This window comes from Cyanistes caeruleus, chromosome 4, assembly GCF_971803275.1.
Source record: "Cyanistes caeruleus chromosome 4, bCyaCae1.hap1.1, whole genome shotgun sequence".
In the NCBI taxonomy this organism is placed as follows: domain Eukaryota; kingdom Metazoa; phylum Chordata; class Aves; order Passeriformes; family Paridae; genus Cyanistes; species Cyanistes caeruleus.
Window position 1 is genome coordinate 35,726,005 of NC_141704.1, and position 19,799 is coordinate 35,745,803.

The 19,799-nt window shown below is 40.9% G+C and overlaps 1 protein-coding gene across 6 annotated transcripts in view; it reads right to left on the reverse strand.

The window, feature by feature from the left end:
• ANO4 (anoctamin 4) overlaps positions 1-19,799 on the reverse strand; it is a 177,982-nt gene that overhangs the window by 29,635 nt on the left and 128,548 nt on the right. For all 6 annotated transcript variants that reach the window (XM_086885809.1, XM_086885810.1, XM_086885808.1 and 3 more), the window contains 2 exons: positions 19,540-19,600; positions 4,671-4,753 (listed from right to left, as the gene is read on the reverse strand). In XM_086885809.1, the coding sequence (XP_086741935.1) occupies positions 4,671-4,753; positions 19,540-19,600 (144 nt within the window). The remainder of the gene's footprint in view (positions 1-4,670; positions 4,754-19,539; positions 19,601-19,799) is intronic.

The following is a 19,799-nucleotide window of genomic DNA, read 5'->3' on the forward strand; positions in this document are numbered from 1 at the left end:
TCTTAACTCAGACAATATTACTAGCAGGAACAACTTTCAGCAACAGAAATATCAAAGGCTGCTTTGCCATTAAAAACCCTCTTGTGAAATGAAACCTGGGAATTACTTGGGAGAGATTTGGTGGCATCTGTTCACAGCATTGCCAGAAGACAGGGTTCACCCTTGGTGCAGGTGACACCTGCAGTAGTGCTACCCTGCCACCCTGACATGCAGACGTTCACCAAGAGCCACGTGTCCTGTGCCACCTCCTTCCAGTCTGGCATCCAGGACACTGTCAGAGGCAAGCTAAAGCACCAGGCTGGGAGAAAGGACTCTCACAAATGTTGGCAGATATTAAAGCACTGTTTGTAGTACTCTACTGTATTCTGGAGAGCTGGTCCATGGTACAGCTGCCTACAAGGGAGCAGACAAGGACTAACTTACAGTCGCTTCCAGCCCTTCAGCTGCATGTGACTGAACTCTGACTAAAGCTGGAAATGCCCAGACCTCAAATGACTGCATTGAAATAGGTGAATGTTAACTGCTCACACAAGTCTTCAGAATGTGACTAAAGGTGAGATATCCTAAAAGCCTACATGCTTTTTTCAGAATTCCCCTGAAGAGGGGGTTTGGGGGAGGGGTGGAAAGAAGTCACATCTTATTCTCCTTCTTCCAAGCTTCGAAGAGGCTTTCTCAACATAGTTAATTTCCAAAGTAACCTGGTAACAAGTTATAAAAACAAATGAAGTGGCATGTATGCCTAGCTGCAATGCCTCTGTAACTAAAAATGTGCTTGAGGGAACCAGCCCTACATCAACTATACAAAAAGGTGAAATATGTTTCTGTGGAGGCAGGGTAATACCTTGCTCTTATTCTATTTCGCTCAGGCTGTTCCTGTCGCATCAGGGCCAAAAGAAGTTGAGCAGACCACAATCTGGCAAAAGGAACAATGTAAGTAGTATTCCTGTGTGCCCAGGGGCATGAAAAAGTACAGAGTGTAATAGCAGTGAAGCAAGGTTCCTGAGAATTTCACCCTGCAGATTGTTCAAGGGCTCTGCCAGCTGGCTTGTCATGGACAAGAAAGGTTTACTTCTCTGCATCCCTCTCTGAGCCAAGGTTTGATTATCTTTAACAGTCTGTGGTGTAGGGAAGTTTTTATCATATCCACATGTCCTATGATCTCCAGTTGATGCAAATAATGCAAATGGTATTTTTACAGATATTCTCAAAAAAAATTGGAAATCTGGCATGACACTTTGTACCTGTTTAATGATACTCCGCAATGCTTGGGCAACTAAACTGTATTGTGTCTGGCTGAGGTTAATGATACAAAGAAGGTAATGCAGAAGAAAAAGAAAAAATATGCTACAAATAGCAGCAGAAGGCAGGATTTCATCTGGGAGGAAGCCAGGACCAGCATGCAGTTGGTTTCCACCCAAGATGCAGTTGCTCTTTGTGTCTCCCACCTTTCACCTGGTTTATATGAACAGGAAATCCAGATATGTAGGGCTGAAAGTGCCAAAACACACTCAGTTCATATCCCCAGACTGAGAGGCCTGAACATTGCAGGGGTTGTTGTATGCCTTTCCTGGATGAGAATCTAAAGTGGTGAGGAATTCACAAGGTTGCATATCTGAATAAGTGCAATTCTTCTTTCCATCGTCTTCATTGTTTCTTTTATTTGTCTCTTCATTTAGAACAGGAAGGTGATAACAAAGAGATAGGAAGCCTTATAGATGGTGTCTTTTCAGTGTATTGTTGCTAGGAATTAATAAATTTTGCTCTGTAAAAAAACCTTATTTTTCAATTTGACAATGAAAATTAAAGCAAGCAAAGCCTGGACACATATCTTCATTATCAAAAGCTTGAGATTCAAAATGGTAATTAGAACTGTTTAATCGATGTCCGAAATAACTAATACAATCAATCAGATGATTTTGACTAGTGATAACTGAATGGAAAGCAGAGAGGAAATTTAATTAGCAGTGATTTTATTAGAAAGTAGCACTTTTAGGGGAAAAATTTTCACCTTATGGAGTCAAAATTCTCATTGACTTCACACTGTCATACAACTTCCCAATGAAACTCCACAGGATGAATATTTTCCAATCTACATAAAACAGACTGTTTTCCTTCCTATTTCTCGCACATGGATAATTCCAACCTTTTCATAAGAGAAACCAAATTGATTTCTGGAGTACGAAATATGGATTAATGTGAATTGTCTTAGACCAGGCATTTGTGCTCTAGAAGAGCTACTCTAAATTTCTTTGCAAAATATCTCCTTTTTTTTCTCAAGAATTTTTTAATCCTTCAACAGGTAAGTTATTGAAATAGTCCCTCCTACTGAGCCCAAGCATATTGTCCTCTATAGCCCTGATGTAGAAAAAGAATTTGTAGATTGAAAATTTGAATGACCAGTACAAGTATAATATTCCCAGAAGTAAGCCTCCAAGCAAAGACTGTGGTTTGCAGGCAAAGATATTGGCAAAGTGAAGAGGTGGGCTTTGAACCAGAGCAGGGAAATGATCTCCACACTGCTTCATCTGGAGCACCTCCTTCCACATTGTGTCTTCTGCAGGGGAAAGTGCAGTTCCAATGGAAAAGTGCAGCATTAGATACTCCAGCAGAGGTGGCAGTGGCCCATTGGGCTGACCCTGAAACAGAGACACCCTTGAGCTGTGCTGTAGTATGGGCACTGGGGGCTGTAGATCTTCAGGGAAGATCCCTCTGGGAGGCAATCAGCTCCTACTCTTTGGATCCTGCTGAATGCTGAATAAAGGAGGAAGTGATGCCTCAAATGCCAACAAGCCACTGACGTTCTAATTGCTGGACACACAAATCTTCAAGAGGCAGCTTGCTGAGTTCTCTAATTTGAGAAAGGTACAATTTGGCACACTGCTTCTGAAAAAACTTCTACTCCTGTTGTAGAGACTTGTAAGATTCCCTCTGGAACTGTAAGGAGGTACACTGAATAGCTCTGGAACAGGTACAATCCTCCTGAGAGGTCTTGTTGACACAGCTTACTGGAAAAACTCTGGTGTGAGAATAAAAGATCAGCTGACATCAACATGTATCCTTTAAAAATTACCAACATGCAAATATCATCCTGCAGGCCAAACTGAAATAATCTGCCAAAAGAATAAAACTATATCTTATTTGAAAAAAAAAAAAAAGCGAACTGTCGCTTAAGATCAACCTTACCAGGAAATTCAATATTTGTAAATGAACTGATCATAGAAGATTCAGATGGATGGCTTAATAAATCAGCATAATCCCAAATCCAGGTAGGTTAAATGGTGAAAGATGAAGATATATAACATCCCAAACTATAAACATCTGCAAGACCAGGCTTCCTGGGGAAAACATAAAGAGGATCCCATACTGTACTTACTTTTGTGTTTTATTAGTTTAAAGGCTCCTTCTCATTCCAGAGACTCAGAGGAAGGCATAATTGTCACTTGGAAATTGCAATTTGGTACAGCTTTTTCTTATCTGTCAGCATCAACAGCAGTTTTTGCAACTAGCCATGAGAAGACATGATCCCTGCAGGCCCATCCTGACCACTGTGTGAACCTCAGGCAGGACTATCTCAATCCCTTTGTGGCTTGCCAGCATTGGCAAGAGCAGTTTGCTAATCTCAGAAGAGCTGAATCAGTATTAGAGTATTTCCTATATATATGAAGACAGGCCTGAGGTATCACCCAGAGCTGACTGCATACGTGCACAGATAACTGTTATAAAGAGATTGATTTCCAGTTGTGCAAGTTATTTCATGCTACATTCTTGGATTATTTCCTTAGTAATTAAGCATTTAAAAAAAAAATCCTATCAGCAATTCCACTATTTCATGGCCTCATTGAACTACTTTGCCTCATACAGGCAAAAATCCCATAACTCAGAAGTCAGACAAGATTGATAAAAAAGAAAATATTCCACCGAAACAGCAATGTAGAGGTTCAACTTCACTCAGACCACCACAGCAGCCTCTTACCATCACTCCTACAGCTTCTGTAGAGTAAGGAGAGTAGATTTGTAGACACCATATGTCCAAATCCCACTTGAGGAGCACTTTTTCTTCAACACACACTGAATCTTGCTTTTCTCCTGCATAATAAAACCTTCTAGTTCTATTTAGACCTGAGTTCTCAGTCCCAAGAGCATGTTGTTTCTTTCTGGTGACCACCAGAGGAAAAGATTAAGGATATTTTCTGCAGTTTACTTTCTTCCCTAAGGGGATTTCCTCTACCAACACAGAAGGAATTAAGCTTTCTCTCTCAGATGACCAGTGTCTGAATGTTCAGAAGCTGGTACAAGGCTCACAAGACTTTCTTTCCATCAATACTCTCAGTGACAAACTAAAAGAACAGATAAAAGCTCATTTGCCAAAATTCACGGTACCCTGGGTTGTCAAGAATTTCCAGCTTTCAAAATTTCATTTCTCCCACAGTGCATTTCTCCCCGAAATCTCTCAAATTAATTTAGATTTGCAAAAGTGTGAAAAAAAGACAACAAATTTGCCTGGAGAAGGTTTCTTTACATTCCAAAGGAAACATCTGAGGAGAAAAATGCTTATTTCATAGTTTATAAAGATTTAAAAAATGAACTGAAATAAATGCAAAATAAAACCTTACATTTTCAACCAAATAGTTTTGTATTAAAGATTAAGGAGTACATGTTTTTATACAAACCTCTTCTTCTTCCCAGTCTATCAAGTCCCAATCATAAGCAATTACTGCTCGCCTTCTTTTCCAAAATTCCAGAAAAACAGTGGCTAGAACAAGTAGAAAAAGAGATGCAAAATTGTTTTTAAGTCAAGAAAATGTTAATGACTATCACAAACTGTTGAATGAAGCTGTTACATTATTTTAAGTTTTTGCATAAATGGGTTCCTTTGAACAGCAAATCATGCTGATGATCAAAGCTGCTTTCAAAAAGCGTTGCTTTCTAAGGATTAGCTTGCTTGCTTCAAGTATGATTGAGGCTTTAGAGATTTCATTTAGTGCTAAATGAGAATGTTTAATTTCTAACCAACCAAGGGAGGGCTCTCAAAGAACAAAATTGTTCCTGTGAGTCATCACTGCTAGATAAAGCAGATTTCTGATGAAGCTAAAGGTTTCTTGGGGCCATTGCACATAAAGGAGTAACTTTGCTTCTTTGAATACCATTCATGTTACACAGAAACCATCACCCAGAGGAAGCCCAGTCCAGTGCATTTGAAAATCTGTGGAGTACTACTGGGGAAATGGGAACCTCTGGTTTACACCTTTTTTTTTTTATACTATGTGAGTTTGTTATAAATGCAAAGGCAATTTCGGGTTATATAAAAGAGAAAATTTATTATCAAACAATAATAAATTCGAACAAAGAGAAAAAACCACAATAAAATAAGCAGCGCAGCGCTGGGTGGACAGGGTCTATACGCAAGGTATAGATGCTCCCAAATCCACGCCTGAGAGTCCTTTGGCCTGGGTTTTTATAGGAAGTTTGTGTCCCGAGGCCAAATTCCAAGCAGGCACCCTTTGCTAAGAGGTTCTTGATTGTTCGAAGAATAGATTTCCTGGCACTGGAGAATAGAGTCAATAGACGTTGGGCAGAGGCTCCTCATATGTAAAGAGGTCCAGGATGTCTTTTTGATATCATTTTGGTCCGGGCCTTTAGGGTGGAGTGGTGGCACCCATCCTGGAGCCGATGGCTATCTCGGCTGGCTCCTCTTCCTTTGTCTAGTTTCTCCATTTCTCTAGCACAGGTGGTCAGGGCGGAGATGCTCGGGCTCGGCGATATCTCGTCCGGGCCCGTTCTTTTGTTCGTTTGATGGCCCGTGTCCTGCCCATTCTTTCTGGGCTGATGTGCCTGCTTGCGATTGTTATCTGGGTGCTTGGCTGCAATCTGTTGCTTTGGAAGAGAAATCCTGCCTCGACTTGGAGGAGGATTTCTCATTCCATATTTTCATCATTTACAATCACATATACTTTATTTAAACCTTTTCTTTCGAATTTTTATTCATCCAATTCTTTATTACAGTCCCCCACCTAATAATTTGACTACATTAAAAATTCGTATTATTTTATTCAATCTTACAGAGGGATGAGTGTGAGATTAACCACATTCACTTTTCTCTCAGTCTGATATTTTGCTTTTAGGATTTAACTCGTCTTTATCTCTGGAGAAACAGAATACTTGGTCAAATTGTAAACATACCCGGTTAACTTCACTTTTTAACAAATCTAAAATTATTGGTTCATTATTGAAGGAAGCTTTTGTTTCATGTTTTAAATTTCTATCTTCTTAATACATTTTTCCACTTATAATACACGTTTTCAAGTTCGCTTTATTGTAACATAGGATTGACTTTGAAATATGCTACAAAGGTGGATTGTCTTTTTCTTCTGATCTAGATGGTCTTATTACATTGACTATAAATTGAAATCGGAGGAATCCCTCCCACTTCTCTCTTGTACCTGAAGTGGGTAGTTTTGATCTTTTGTCTTTCAGGAGTTTGAAACTGCCCGTCTTTAAAACTTGCCTCTGAGTGGTAACATCAGACCTCCCCCTTTAATTTACAGATCTTATACTGAGTGCTGTTGGAAAAACACATCCCCTTTTGCAGTTCTGGAGGACAGTCAATCTTTCGTCCGGTTTCTGTGGCAGTCTGACACTGCTCACACTTCTCCAGGGACTCTCCCCCTGGAGGTACCTCGGGACTCATTCCCTCGGCCAAGCACACGGCTAGACTCAGGACTATCAGGATTCCCCACCATTGCATCCCTCTGCCTTGCCCTTCGCCCGTATAGGAACATACGGCGGGGATTACCATCTTCTCGGCAGCAGGGACTGTCTTCAGGGGCCCTGGTAGTCCTTAAGGCGTGCCCTTTTTTTTTTTTTTTTTTTTTTTGAAAGTAGCTCACCGAGACGATTTAGTTGGGTCTGTCCTACACAGTACTTTAAACTTTAATTGTTTTTCGGCCCTCGATTTCTAAAGCCTTGGCTTTGGAATCTAACTGGCTTCTTAACCCCTTTTGGAACAATAGGAACCACTCAGGAGAGTTTAGTTCCAAGGACCCCGCCCGGGTGGCAAGTGTTAAGAAACGGCTAGTCTCCTCCTGTTCTTTCTCTAGACACTTTGTGCACAATCCTTTAGGTTTGTACCCTCTTAAACAGTGGGCTACTCAAATCTGTTTACAATAAGCACACTCGAAGTGGATAAATGGAAAACAATTACAATCAGGATTAATACAACTTATCTGGTCGTCACTTGTCATTTGTGATGACGCCGGCGTTTGATTTTCAGCTCTCTCGGAGGTGTGGTGACTTTCCACTCGGAGGAGTTGTAATCTGTTACTTTTTTTCACTCGAGGTGAGTGTGTCCAGCCCCTTTCTGCAGTCCGGACAGCTGTGTCTGTGGTCAGGAGGACGAGAAACGGTCCTTCCCAGTGAGGGTTGAGGGGGAGCTCTTTCTAAGCTTTGATCAGGACTTTATCCCCAGGCTGCATTTGGTGTATGGCAAATCCCAGTGTTGTGCTTTGGGGAATCAGTCCTTTTTTCTGCAGATTGGTTAACAAAGCCGCTCGTTTTGCCTTTTTGTCTGCCAGGTTGTTACCTCGGGTGTGGAACTGCCATCCCGTTTGGTGTCTTTTTACATGGACAACTGATATTTCTTTTGGTTCTCTGACAGCCTGTAGAATTTGTCGAATGATTTCCCTATGGATTAACTCTTTTCTTTTCGTATTTATCAGACTTCTTTTTCTCAAATTTTCTTAAAAGTATGTACTACTTTAAAAGCATACCGCGAATTTGTATAGATGATCCCCCTCTTTCCTTTTAACCCCTGGAGGGCTCTCAGGAGAGCATAAAGCTCGCAAGCTTGTGCAGACCAGCTTGCTTTCAGGGGGCCTGATTTCACAATGCTTTCTGATATGCCATTCACTATAGCATATCCTGACTTTCTTTTTCTCTCAACAACTTTTGAGGATCCATCTATAAACTACTTTTCTCTTCTTTCTAACTCCTGATTTTCTAAATCTGGTCTAACTTTAGTTTGCAATTACACAGTTTCAATGCAATTGTGTAATAGTTTCTCTGTTGGTTCTCCAAACAGGAACTGCGCAGGATTCTGCACAGTAGTGGTTCTTAATTCTAAACCAGGCGAGCTGATTAAGATGGCTTTATATTTCAGAAGCCTCAAATCAGTCAACCACTTTTCTGCTTTTTGTTGTAAGATATTTCTTACATCATGTAGACTATCAAGGGAGCTCCGAAAGTTACCCTTTTTTTTTTTTTTTTTTTTTTTTTTTTTTTTTTTTTTTTTTTTTTTTTTTTTTTTTTTTTCTTACTAATAAATCCACTGTCACAATTGCTTGCAAACAAGTAGGCCAACCCCAACTAACCGGGTCTAAAAATTTTGAGAGAAACCTTATGGGCTTCTTTTTTCTGCCCACTCTTGGGTCAGAACTCTTTGTGCTGCTTGTCTATTCACATCTACGAATAATTGAAATTCTTATTGGTATCCGGTAAAGTTAGTACGGGGGCAGTTATGAGTGCATCCTTTAATTTCTGAAAATTAAATTCATCTTGCTCAGTCTATTTCAACTTATCAGTGTTTAACCTTTCATACAGAAATTTTACTTTTTCACTAAATCCTTCAATTCATTGTTTGCAATATCCCAGGAGCCCCAAAAATTGTCTTATCTGTCTTTTTTGTTTTTGGGGCAGGGAGTGCAAGAATCCCTGCTACTCTCTCAGGGTCTAATTTCTTTTTCCCTTGAGATATCTAATGACCAAGGTATTTTACTTCGGGCTCTGTGAATTGCAATTTGGATTTAGATACTTTTAACTCCTTCTGTCTCAAGAAATTCAGTAAAGAAATCGTGCTTTTCTTCACCTTTTCTTCCGTCGTTCCGGCAATTAACAAGTCATCTACATATTGTAATAATTTTGTCCCCTCCTCTGGAATGAATTGGGTGAGTAGTTGTTCCAGAGCCTGTCCGAACAGATTTGGGGATTCTACAAACCCCTGTGGGAGGACCGTCCATCTCAGCTGTTGCTTTCGGTTTGTGTCCGGGTCCTCCCACTGAAAGGCGAAGAAATTTCTACTCTTTTCATCTACAGGGCAAGTTCAAAAGCATCTTTTAAATCGATTACACTATACCATACATCTTTAGGTGAGAGCCTGTTCAGTAAAGTGTAAGGACTGGCCACCACCAGGAATCTGGTTCGGGTTCTAACATTTACAGCTCTGAGGTCCTGAACTAATCGTAAACTGCTATCTGTTTTTCTTACAGCCAGGATGGGGGTGTTATGCTGAGACATACAGGGTTTCAGGGTACCCCTTTAAGGAGGTCGTCAATTACTTGTTTTAATCCCCTTCTCCCTCCCATCGGGATGGGATATTGTTTGATCCTTATAGGGTCTTCAGGGTCCTCGTTTTCTATTTTAATAGGCTTGATATCTAATTTCCCTATTTCTCCTTTTGAGTGCCACACTCTAGGGTTAATTTCTTCTTCGTCTTTGGGAGTCAGTTTGAATATTTTTACTACTAATTCAGAGTTTTTAACAACGATATTAATTCTTAATGCAACAATCATGTCTCTTCTTAATAAATTATAATCTGCTTTTTCTACAAGCAATAAATTTCTTAAACAAATTTTATTTTCCGATTCTATTCTTACATCTCTATTACAGATACTTTGAAAGGATCCCCCTTGATTCTAATTACAAAAACTTTTTCTTTGCTTGTCACACACCCCTCTGGCAATTTCTGCAGAGTACCTCTCTGTTCCAGTGTCCACTAAAAAGCTTACTTCCTGCCATTGGGGATTCACTTTTAATTTTATCAAGGGCTCCTTGGATGTTCTTGTCCCCAAATTAAAGAGCCCCTGACAGCCCTAATCTTCTTGAAAAATCTTTTCATTTTTTTTTTTTTTTTTTTTTTTTTTTTTTTTTTTTTTTTTTTTTTCTTTGCCTGCAATCCTGCTGAATGTGTCTTACTTTCTTACAGTAGTAACATTTGGGGAGCTCTCTCTGTGGGGTAGGGGCTGCCTTGTGAGTGCTTTTCTGTTTTCTAGGTAGTGTTTTAAACTTACCTTGTGTTTGTTCTTGCTTTTGGACTTCTTTGACCGCAGCTACCAAAACCTTAGCTTACAATCTCTGTTTTTCATCCTCCCTTCTCATATATACTTTTTGAGCTTCCCTCAGAAGCTCTTGGAGGCTTTTATCTTGTTACCTGTCAATATTTTCTAATTTCCTCCTAATGTCTTCTCAGGATTTGGCAACAAATTGTGTTTTTAGTAAGACCTCCCCCACGGGAGAGTTCGGGTCAGTTCCAGAGTAGATCTGAAAACTTCGCCGTAACCTCTCTACTCATTCCGTGGGCGATTTCTCCCTCCCTTGGCATTCCCCGAACACTTTACTAATGTTTTGACCTCGGGGAACTGCCTCTCTTATTCCCTGAACAATCATGTTTCTTAAATCCACCATGCTCTGCCTGCCCTCCTCCCTGGGCATTCCAGCTCGGGCTCACGCTAGGCCATTTCTGGTCACTTGGTGTCCCCTGTGGACTGCGTCGGTCCCAGTCTCTGATACCGGCTTGTTTAATCATTTCTCTTTCCTCTTGATTAAACAGGCGATCTCAGGATGGCCATAAGATCATCGTATGTGTAAATACTACTTCTTAAAAAGTTATCCAGCTTTTCAGCCACACCAAAGGATCGTCTAACAATCGCCCCATCTCCTTTTTAAACGCTCGCACATCCCCGGAGTTAAGGGGAACATTCACAAATCCAATCACTCCCGGGGCTGTCGGTACTTCCCTGAGAGGGAACAACCGGTGCTCATTCTCACTACTCTCTCCCCCCCCTCCTCGCCCATCATTTTTGCTTTCAAACGAGTTCTACTTGCAGGAGGGGAACTGAGGTTTGTGGGGGTTTTCCTTTTTGTTGATTGTGGGAACTCCCCTGCCACCCGGTTACCGGTAGGGACCCCTTCAGTTAAGTGTGAGGGTCTCGGCTGTGGCGGCCGGACCGGCAAGGACGGATAGAGCTGTCCCCAGCCTTGTGCCGGAGAAACCTCTGAAGAGACTCCTGTGGTTACGGTGTTTGCAGGCGGGGAAAGGGGAAGGGCTGCTGGCATCGCTGCCAGCACCGAGTCTCCCGCTTGAGACACATGCATCTCAGTGGGTTGGTCTCGGGGGCCCGAAGGTGCTGAAGGCACCACTTGATCTGGGGACGACGGCCCAGCCAGTCCATGGTACGGGGGAGGTAAGTGGTCAAGGGGTTCCCAAGATTCAGTTTTTGACTCACGTTTTTCTTTTTGTTTCATTGGGAACAGCTCTACCCTGGCGTTTAACCAGAGCTTAGCATATTCCTTCTCCTCGGGGTCCGAGGGGTCCTTGTTCTCCACATAGGAGAACAACTTATTACAGGTCTATTTTTTCAGATGTGCCTAACACTGGCTAAGTAAGGTGACTTCTCAACTCCTGTCTTCCCCAAACTTCTATACAATAATGTATTAATTTTTCTTTCGATTTCCCTTTCCTCAGGGGACAATCTTCCCAGTGTTTTAACATTTACTTCAAGGGACTTTCCAGCGGGATGTCTGGTGATCTCTCCTCCGGATTGGAGGGATTTTTCCCTGTGCTCTTCCTTTGTAGCTTACTTTTTCTCTGCTCTATACTTCGCAAATATACTCGTTACACGTCCACCTTTCAAATGTGCCCACCACAGGCTAAGTGAGGTGGTTTCTCAGTTCTTGCCCTCCCCAGACCTCGGCACAATACCAGATCATTTTTGCCTTAGATTTCTTTTTTTTCTCTCAGGGCAATTTTCCCAATATTTTAACATCCATCCCAAGGGACTTTCCGGTGGGATGTCTAGTGATCCCTTCTCTCTCTCAGAGGGACCCTTTTCATTACCCTTTTTCTGCATCTTACTTTTTCTTTGTCTCATATTGAAAAATATCTTACCTTTCTTGCGTTGTGTTCGTTCCGCCTTTACCAGATGAATCAAAGTCTTTGCTAATACTCACCTCGCAGTTAGCTGTACTGGAGTCTCTTGTATTCAGCACTTCGATTCTCTCTTGGACCTTTGCCTAGGCCCGCTGACTGAAAGGGTTTACTAATTCCCGAGCTCGACAGGACGTCCTCTTCCCCTTTCAGCCTCCTGTGATCGGTCCCCCAGGACCTCCTTCGTCCCAGGTTTTTACAATCGTGTAAAGAGAGACCTTTCTCACACCGAATCGCTTCCTTCTTGGCCGGCCAATTCCCTCGCGGGAGGATGGAACCGCGACCTTGAAGTCCGCACTCGCTTCGTGATCAGATCACGTCTCACACAATCGCCCAATCACCAGCTCAACCTCACAATACTTACAGCTATTTTCCTGCGAGGGTGTCTTCGTGCACAGATGACTTTTTACGAGCTACCAAGCCGCGGCTTTCTCGAAGGCTCCTTGCCTTCCCGAGCTCTCTGGATCCTTTCTCCCTTTTTATTGTGGTTTTTCCTTAGCCTAAATTTGGTTCGGATATAGGAATGTGCTGCGGAGGTTCTCGGCTCACCAGGCCGCTAAAATCAGCGGGGGTACCCGTCCTGGGTAGCGAGATTCTCCTGCAATTTCTCTTATCCGAGTCACGGCACCAATCTGTTATAAATGCAAAGGCAATTTCGGGTTATATAAAAGAGAAAATTTATTATCAAACAATAATAAATTCGAACAAAGAGAAAAAACCACAATAAAATAAGCAGCGCAGCGCTGGGTGGACAGGGTCTATACGCAAGGTATAGATGCTCCCAAATCCACGCCTGAGAGTCCTTTGGCCTGGGTTTTTATAGGAAGTTTGTGTCCCGAGGCCAAATTCCAAGCAGGCACCCTTTGCTAAGAGGTTCTTGATTGTTCGAAGAATAGATTTCCTGGCACTGGAGAATAGAGTCAATAGACGTTGGGCAGAGGCTCCTCATATGTAAAGAGGTCCAGGATGTCTTTTTGATATCATTTTGGTCCGGGCCTTTAGGGTGGAGTGGTGGCACCCATCCTGGAGCCGATGGCTATCTCGGCTGGCTCCTCTTCCTTTGTCTAGTTTCTCCATTTCTCTAGCACAGGTGGTCAGGGCGGAGATGCTCGGGCTCGGCGATATCTCGTCCGGGCCCGTTCTTTTGTTCGTTTGATGGCCCGTGTCCTGCCCATTCTTTCTGGGCTGATGTGCCTGCTTGCGATTGTTATCTGGGTGCTTGGCTGCAATCTGTTGCTTTGGAAGAGAAATCCTGCCTCGACTTGGAGGAGGATTTCTCATTCCATATTTTCATCATTTACAATCACATATACTTTATTTAAACCTTTTCTTTCGAATTTTTATTCATCCAATTCTTTATTACAAGTTCATAAAGGGTGTGTGGTATTAAAAAACTGTGTAGTACAGCCCTTATTGACAGAGTTCAAGATGGAGTAACAGGCCTGCTCATGACTGCCATGGGAAGATGACTGGGAGTAAAATTAGAGAAAGCAAGGAGGTTATGTTCATATCCTGAACAGAAGTTTGAACAGTATGGGAATTACAGGGAATTTAAATACAGTCGCTGCTCCCTGGATGGAATGCGGGTGGCATGCCTGAAGCCTATTCCACCATGACTACCCATATAGCCAATCTGCAAATTTAAGTATGTGCTAAGGGGAATGGAATGGAATGGAATGGAGGGTGGAGCAGAATGGAGACACAGAGATCAGGCTTTCATGTAAACTTTGCAGGGAGGGGAACTTTGGTGGCACTTTGCAGCTGATAAACACATAGCAACCAGGGGAGATAGGAGAAGGTGTCTTGTTGCTGAGCCAGCAACTGTGGTGAAATCGTTGTCCCTGGATGAACTGGGTTCATTGAAACCTAACTGTAATATTAACACACACCTCCATCCCAAAGTCACCTGCCCCCCTCACTGGGCATGAACTCCATATTTCATTTCTTTAAGGGAGAAGTGAGAGAATTTTACACCTATCAATAACAAAGGTGTGTATCACTAGAGCCACTCAAGCTCCACCTCAATGTAAACAAAGAGTATAAAAGTAAGCTAAGAATGGGGAAAAGTTAGAGAAGACTCCATCATAACTTCTGGGGTCAGGGGATGGGTTGAACTTGTCTCCTCTTCCCAAGGAGCTGGGTAATAACTGTACTCTGTTCTTGCTGAATGATCTTGAGCTAGGTTTGATTGATGATTAGAGCTTGTCTGGATATTGCTTTGAATACATTTTTTGCAGTCAGCTACTGTCACTGTCAATCTTTGAACTTTCACCTGTCACAATTTCCACTCACAATGTGTATATTAATAAAGAATGTTGTCCCCTAAACTGTTGGTGTGACTCCTTCAAGGGCACTGGCAGTTGCCAGCAGTGGGAAACACACTTGAATAAAAGTGTGATGACCTGAGAGGTGTCTTTTTTCTGCTGTTGGTGTGTGTCTCTGAATGAGTCAGTCAAACCATCCTCTGACCCAGAGAGCAGCTCAGTGGAGAGTCACCAGGACAGTGGTATGAGAGTGCTACCTGATAACAGGACATTGACAGTGCTCAGACACAGAGGTATTGGCTTTATTGGAGCACTGACAGACCAATCAAATAAAAAGGATTTGAGGAAATCCCCCCTTTAATGTGACAACTGTGTTTCCATTTTTTGATGGAAAGAGCAATCAGGAGAACAGTAAAAACATAATAAACTCATAATCCAAAGATTAATACTCAGACTGGTTAAAGTTACAGGGGTTTTAGACATTTATTTTGTGTAAACAATGTAGAAACTACCTAAAGCTAACACAAATCAATGGGCAGGCTTCCACTCCCACTGTGAAGTTTATCTCTTTCCTTTATTGCTCACTGAGAAGAAGCAGATTGATAAATAGAGAACATAAACCTCTTTGTTCATGAGCTAGCACAGTATCAGCTGTGTCACAATAGTCTGGCAGTATATTTCAGTCATAAAAGCATCTCCATAAAGGTCTGTTTGCCCTACTGCAGCATATTGATAAAAATGGGACCTGATATTAAGTATTGCCATCAGTTTGGCAAAAGTTAATTTTTAGATACTAAGAATTATGTTTTATTGTACTAGCCAGTGCAGGGAAAGTGTGCTGAGGAAATGAACACTACAAGCAGACAAGGTAAGGTATCAAAATCACATGTAAGGAAGCAGATATTTTGTTTGAAGACATTTTCATATATCATGTAATTATTTTTCTGGAAGCTGGAATTATGTTACACCAAGAAACAACCACTTTGATTTTAGTCTAATAGAGAGTCATATAGAAACAATGTTTCTATAAATGTTTGTAATAATTGCAGTATGATTGGTTGTGATCAGCAAAACTAGTAAGTGCTAATGAGGCTCCACTGCTGCTGAACCACACCATGGTTCATTCCTTGTTTTTTTTTCCTGGTAGAACTGCTTCTCTCCTATCAGCTCATATTGAATTATTTTGTTCAAGCTAAACATGTAGTCCTGCACTGTTTGGAAACCTAGGAGAAAGAAGCCTGATTGATTTCTACCACTTTGTTCCCATTCAAAAAGCTGCTGGTAGCAGAACTCCAGTAGATGTTTGAGTCCCAGCCCTGAACCTCTCAGATATGTCTTTGTTGAACAATACTTCTTTTCTTTCTTGTTTTTCCCACACCTGGAGTGAGGAATTTATACATACTATGTTTAGCACATTTAGCACCTGTCAGAGTATGTGAAGTTCCTGAAGCTTCTTTAGAAAGTTATTTTCTAATAGTTAAGTAGAAAATATGATGTTCTGTACAGTGCTGTTTAAGCTTTCACTGTGTTACACTTTTCTCCCTCTATTCAGGTCAGTATACAGTTTTCCCTCGCTAGATATTTTAAAATGTGCTATAAATAACCATCTTTGATTGATTTACTGTGCTGCTGAGGTCTTCTAAAAGTACAGCCTTTTCAAATTTCTCGGCTTATTTTCTAATTTGAATTTCAGCTACAAATATCCTATACAAACTTCAGCATTCTTTTTTGACTTTGACATTCAATAGGACAGAGTTGTATTTTCCCACTTGTGTGTTTTCCCATTTGTGTAAACCAGATGTTGAGTTTTCTCAAAAATTCCTGCTTGGAATTTTGCATTTCTCATTTGCCTTAGCTCACAGATCTTCTCCTATATTATGTTTGTCCTGCTTCAGAACTCAACCTTGCAGCTGGGTCCTCAATATCCACTTGTACAAAAAGCTGTCTTAACATCATTTCCTCAGATGCTTTTGCAGCAAGTTGTGATCTTATCTCGTAATGCAAATGGCCTCTTGTTGGAAATAGCTTTACCCTGACCTTCTCTCAGAAATCCTCTCTCTATTGTATTTCAGAGCACCATTTAATATATCCATCCTGACTCCTAGAATATATTCTATATACCAGCAGTGTTGCTGAAGAACATCCTTAAATTCTGTTTCCTCAGAGAGCAGATCAATGTCAATGTTTTATGCTAGAGGCAAGAATTGTAGGAAAGTAATTTTTTTTTATTAGACTAACAGATACATACAGAAAAATTGTTTTATGTTGGCATTCCTTATTGCTTGAAAAAAGTGTTGAGTTCTTCATGCCAGTCCTTTTTTTCCTCCTCCCAGTTTTGCCTTTCAGCGAGTGTTCTAAAGCTACTTCTTTTATCAAAGGAAACATGCTACACAGGAAGAAATTTCAAAAAGGATTTTTCTTGCATCCCTTGGTCCCCCAAAGATGTGCACAGAGAGAGAGAAACTACTGTTTCTCTCTTTAAGCCTATCCTGTCTTCAGCACAGCTTTAGAAATGATAAATTGCTGGACTTCCCTATTGAACAGTTACAGAATTTTGCTATAGAGCTTCAGGAAACATCTTGGCAGTAACAGCTTTGCAATAGGTTTCCCCAGTTCCTCAACTGGAAAAGTAAAATCTACAATTCCATCTGGCTTTACTGAAACATACTTAAGACAACTGAGTGCCAAATTTACCTAGATTTCTTTAATGAGAATTACTTTTCCCTTCACTTTAAATGTCAACATTTTTTTGAATTAACATCTTTCTCTCATTTTCTGTCTTTGTCTAGTGGTTTAGATCTGTTAATTATTTTTTTTTCTGGCAAAAGTTGTAACACAGTTCTAGCTGCCTTTTTTTGGTTTTGCTTTTGTTCTCTTCTTATGAAAGAATTGCCATAATTATTAAATATGTCAGTGTCTGTCAAACTGGATCATCTGGAAGGCTGAACTTTTCACAGCCAATATTTTATGTGTTTGCCAGTTGTTTCATGCTGACAGAAGAAACATTTCCACAATCCAACTGCTATCATTGATTTTTCTCTTCCTCTATGATTTACTGCAATGATGGCAATGCCTGCAGCTGCCAATAGGCCTACTGCAGACTGAAAACCCATTTAACACAGGCAGTAAGCCAACTCCTAAATACAGTACCAGAAAATCCCTGGAAAGTATGACTTCCCCTATTTGATGTTGCTTTAGCCAATCTGCATGGAAAATATCTCCACAATATCACTGTTTCTCTGCAAATCCTTCTTTAAGGAAGTATGGTTTGTGCAGAGTCAGAGGATTGCTCCATTCCCCAAACCAAACCCTACACTCAGAGCTCTTGCTGGTGCTGCCCCTCTGTCCCTCTTGGCAGTCAGCTCACAATCACAGTAAGCCAAAAAAAGTGATGGGGAGAGCTCTCACCCCAGCTGCTGCCCTATAGTCTCTTCTCCAGTAGCCAAATCATCCAGAGGCATCTTCTATTTGTATTTTTTTCTTATCTCACTGTGGACTTAGGTGCTGTAGATGCATGGGTGGGCAGTGCACTGCTCAGTCCTGGCAGGCTGGTGTGGAGATTCCCAGAGGGAACGGGGTCTGGGAGTCTGACAGTGATGCTGAAGGAAGGGGAGGAAGGAGAGGCTAACCAGAATGAGATGTGGCTCCTTCCAGCTAAAGAGAGGGAAGAGGGAGGGTGTACATGTTGTAGGCAGCCGTGTTCAGCCTCCTCAGCCTCCTCAAAGGCAGCAACCACAAGGCAGGACTGGGCACAGCCACCTCTGTGTGGGACTCCCCTTATCTAGAGCTGCTTTTCCTACAGCCCTGGATCTAAACTAAGACACAGAAGCCGTGCTGTGAGCACAGCTGTTTTCTGAAAGCACTGTTATTGTTAAGGAGGAACAAAAGCACTGGTGGAAAACTCTGCACTCCAAAGACGTGCTCACCAGCAGTTAGGAACGCTGCCATAAATGTTCAGCAATGTTAACCCATCAGTTTTCCTAGCTCCATTTCCTGTCTTGGAAATAGAGATGTCCTTGTCTTGGAAATTCTCAACTTCAGTGAATACATGGAGAAAGAGTTTGGAAAAATTGAGTAAGCATCTAAAAGTAATCTTTAAGGCATAGAAATTTTTGTCGATTCTTAGCTCTCTGTAGCTCTAAAACAAAGATGAGGTATCAAAAAGAAACAAAAAATTTGTGTGATTTGTGGATTTTTCTTAAATGGGATTTATAATATTTTAATATTGTCAATATTACATGAAATGGAATAAATAGGTTTGATTGGTGTATCACCTAATTTAATTGGTTAACTAAGACAAAACTGGAGTTTTGGAGATAGGAATTGAGGTAGACAGGCTAATCTCTGTTGTCCTGCTGTCTCTCATGTCACTTCCTGGGTATTTCTTGTGGTTCAGTAAAGAGATTTGCAGTTTAAAATTAAGAATATAAGAATTACTTGGACACCTTTCCAAAGCAGCTGGAGATGTGTGAGTAAGAACAGGAGAACAATGACTAAATCCGGATAGCTCAAGGACTTGGATGCTGTTTTTGAATCACCTTGTTGAGCCATTTTCTACGTTAACCTTCTCTCAGAATGGCTTGGTAGCAGCTAAGAGCTGTGTGTGTTTAGGGTTGTTTGAAATAATCTTTGTGGTGCCAGAAATTACTGATTCCTCTTGCCTTCAATTCTGCCTACATGACATAGTAGGAAAAAGAGTTGACCCAAAAATAGAACATTTCTATGGGCAAAATTCAGCCTCCATGGCAACAGTTAGACCACACTCAGATCAATTTGACATTCAGTGAAATATTTTATTTATTTCATTGGTGTTTGGCTTTAACTGCAACCAGCTTACATAGATTTAAGTTTTACTGCCTTTCTGCAAGGTGGGGAAAAACTACATTACCTCATTTCAATACTGACACTAAACTGAGCTGCCCTAAGCTAGGAGAAGCCCTGAGCAGTAATAGTGAGAAGGCCTTAGTACCAATGGATTTAAAAATGGTTAGAAATCCCACAGAATTATATATATCTATAAACAACGTAACTGCATTCACAGTTTTGTTTTAATTAAAATTATTATCAAATATTTATATCTATATGTATAAATATATATAAAATATATATAAAATTTATTATCAAATAAAAACTAATTCAACTAATTCCATCTTCCTTTTTCAGAAACAGAAAAGTCTCAAGCCTATATTTTTTTCTTAGTATCAGAAAAAAAGTGTGCTGGAAAACAAAAAGGCCTATGTTGCATCACATTCTTTAAGAAAAAGATGGTGCGATTAAAATATCAAAATGAAAACTTACCCCACACTGCCATGAAAACAGCAAAAAAGACAGTGGCTCCATTGTCAAAAAGGTGGGTTACCTGAGAGAGATATTAAAATTATCAATTTGTGATAATAAGCCTTTATTTTCTATTTCCACTTATGAAAATTAATGTGATCATGAGTTTAGCTGACAATCCTGAATATCCTTCTCTTGATACATGAAATCCACCTGTGAATTTGCAGGACTGTTTGACAGCCTGGCCTGGGACTGACCCCTGCCAACACCAGCTGTTAGCA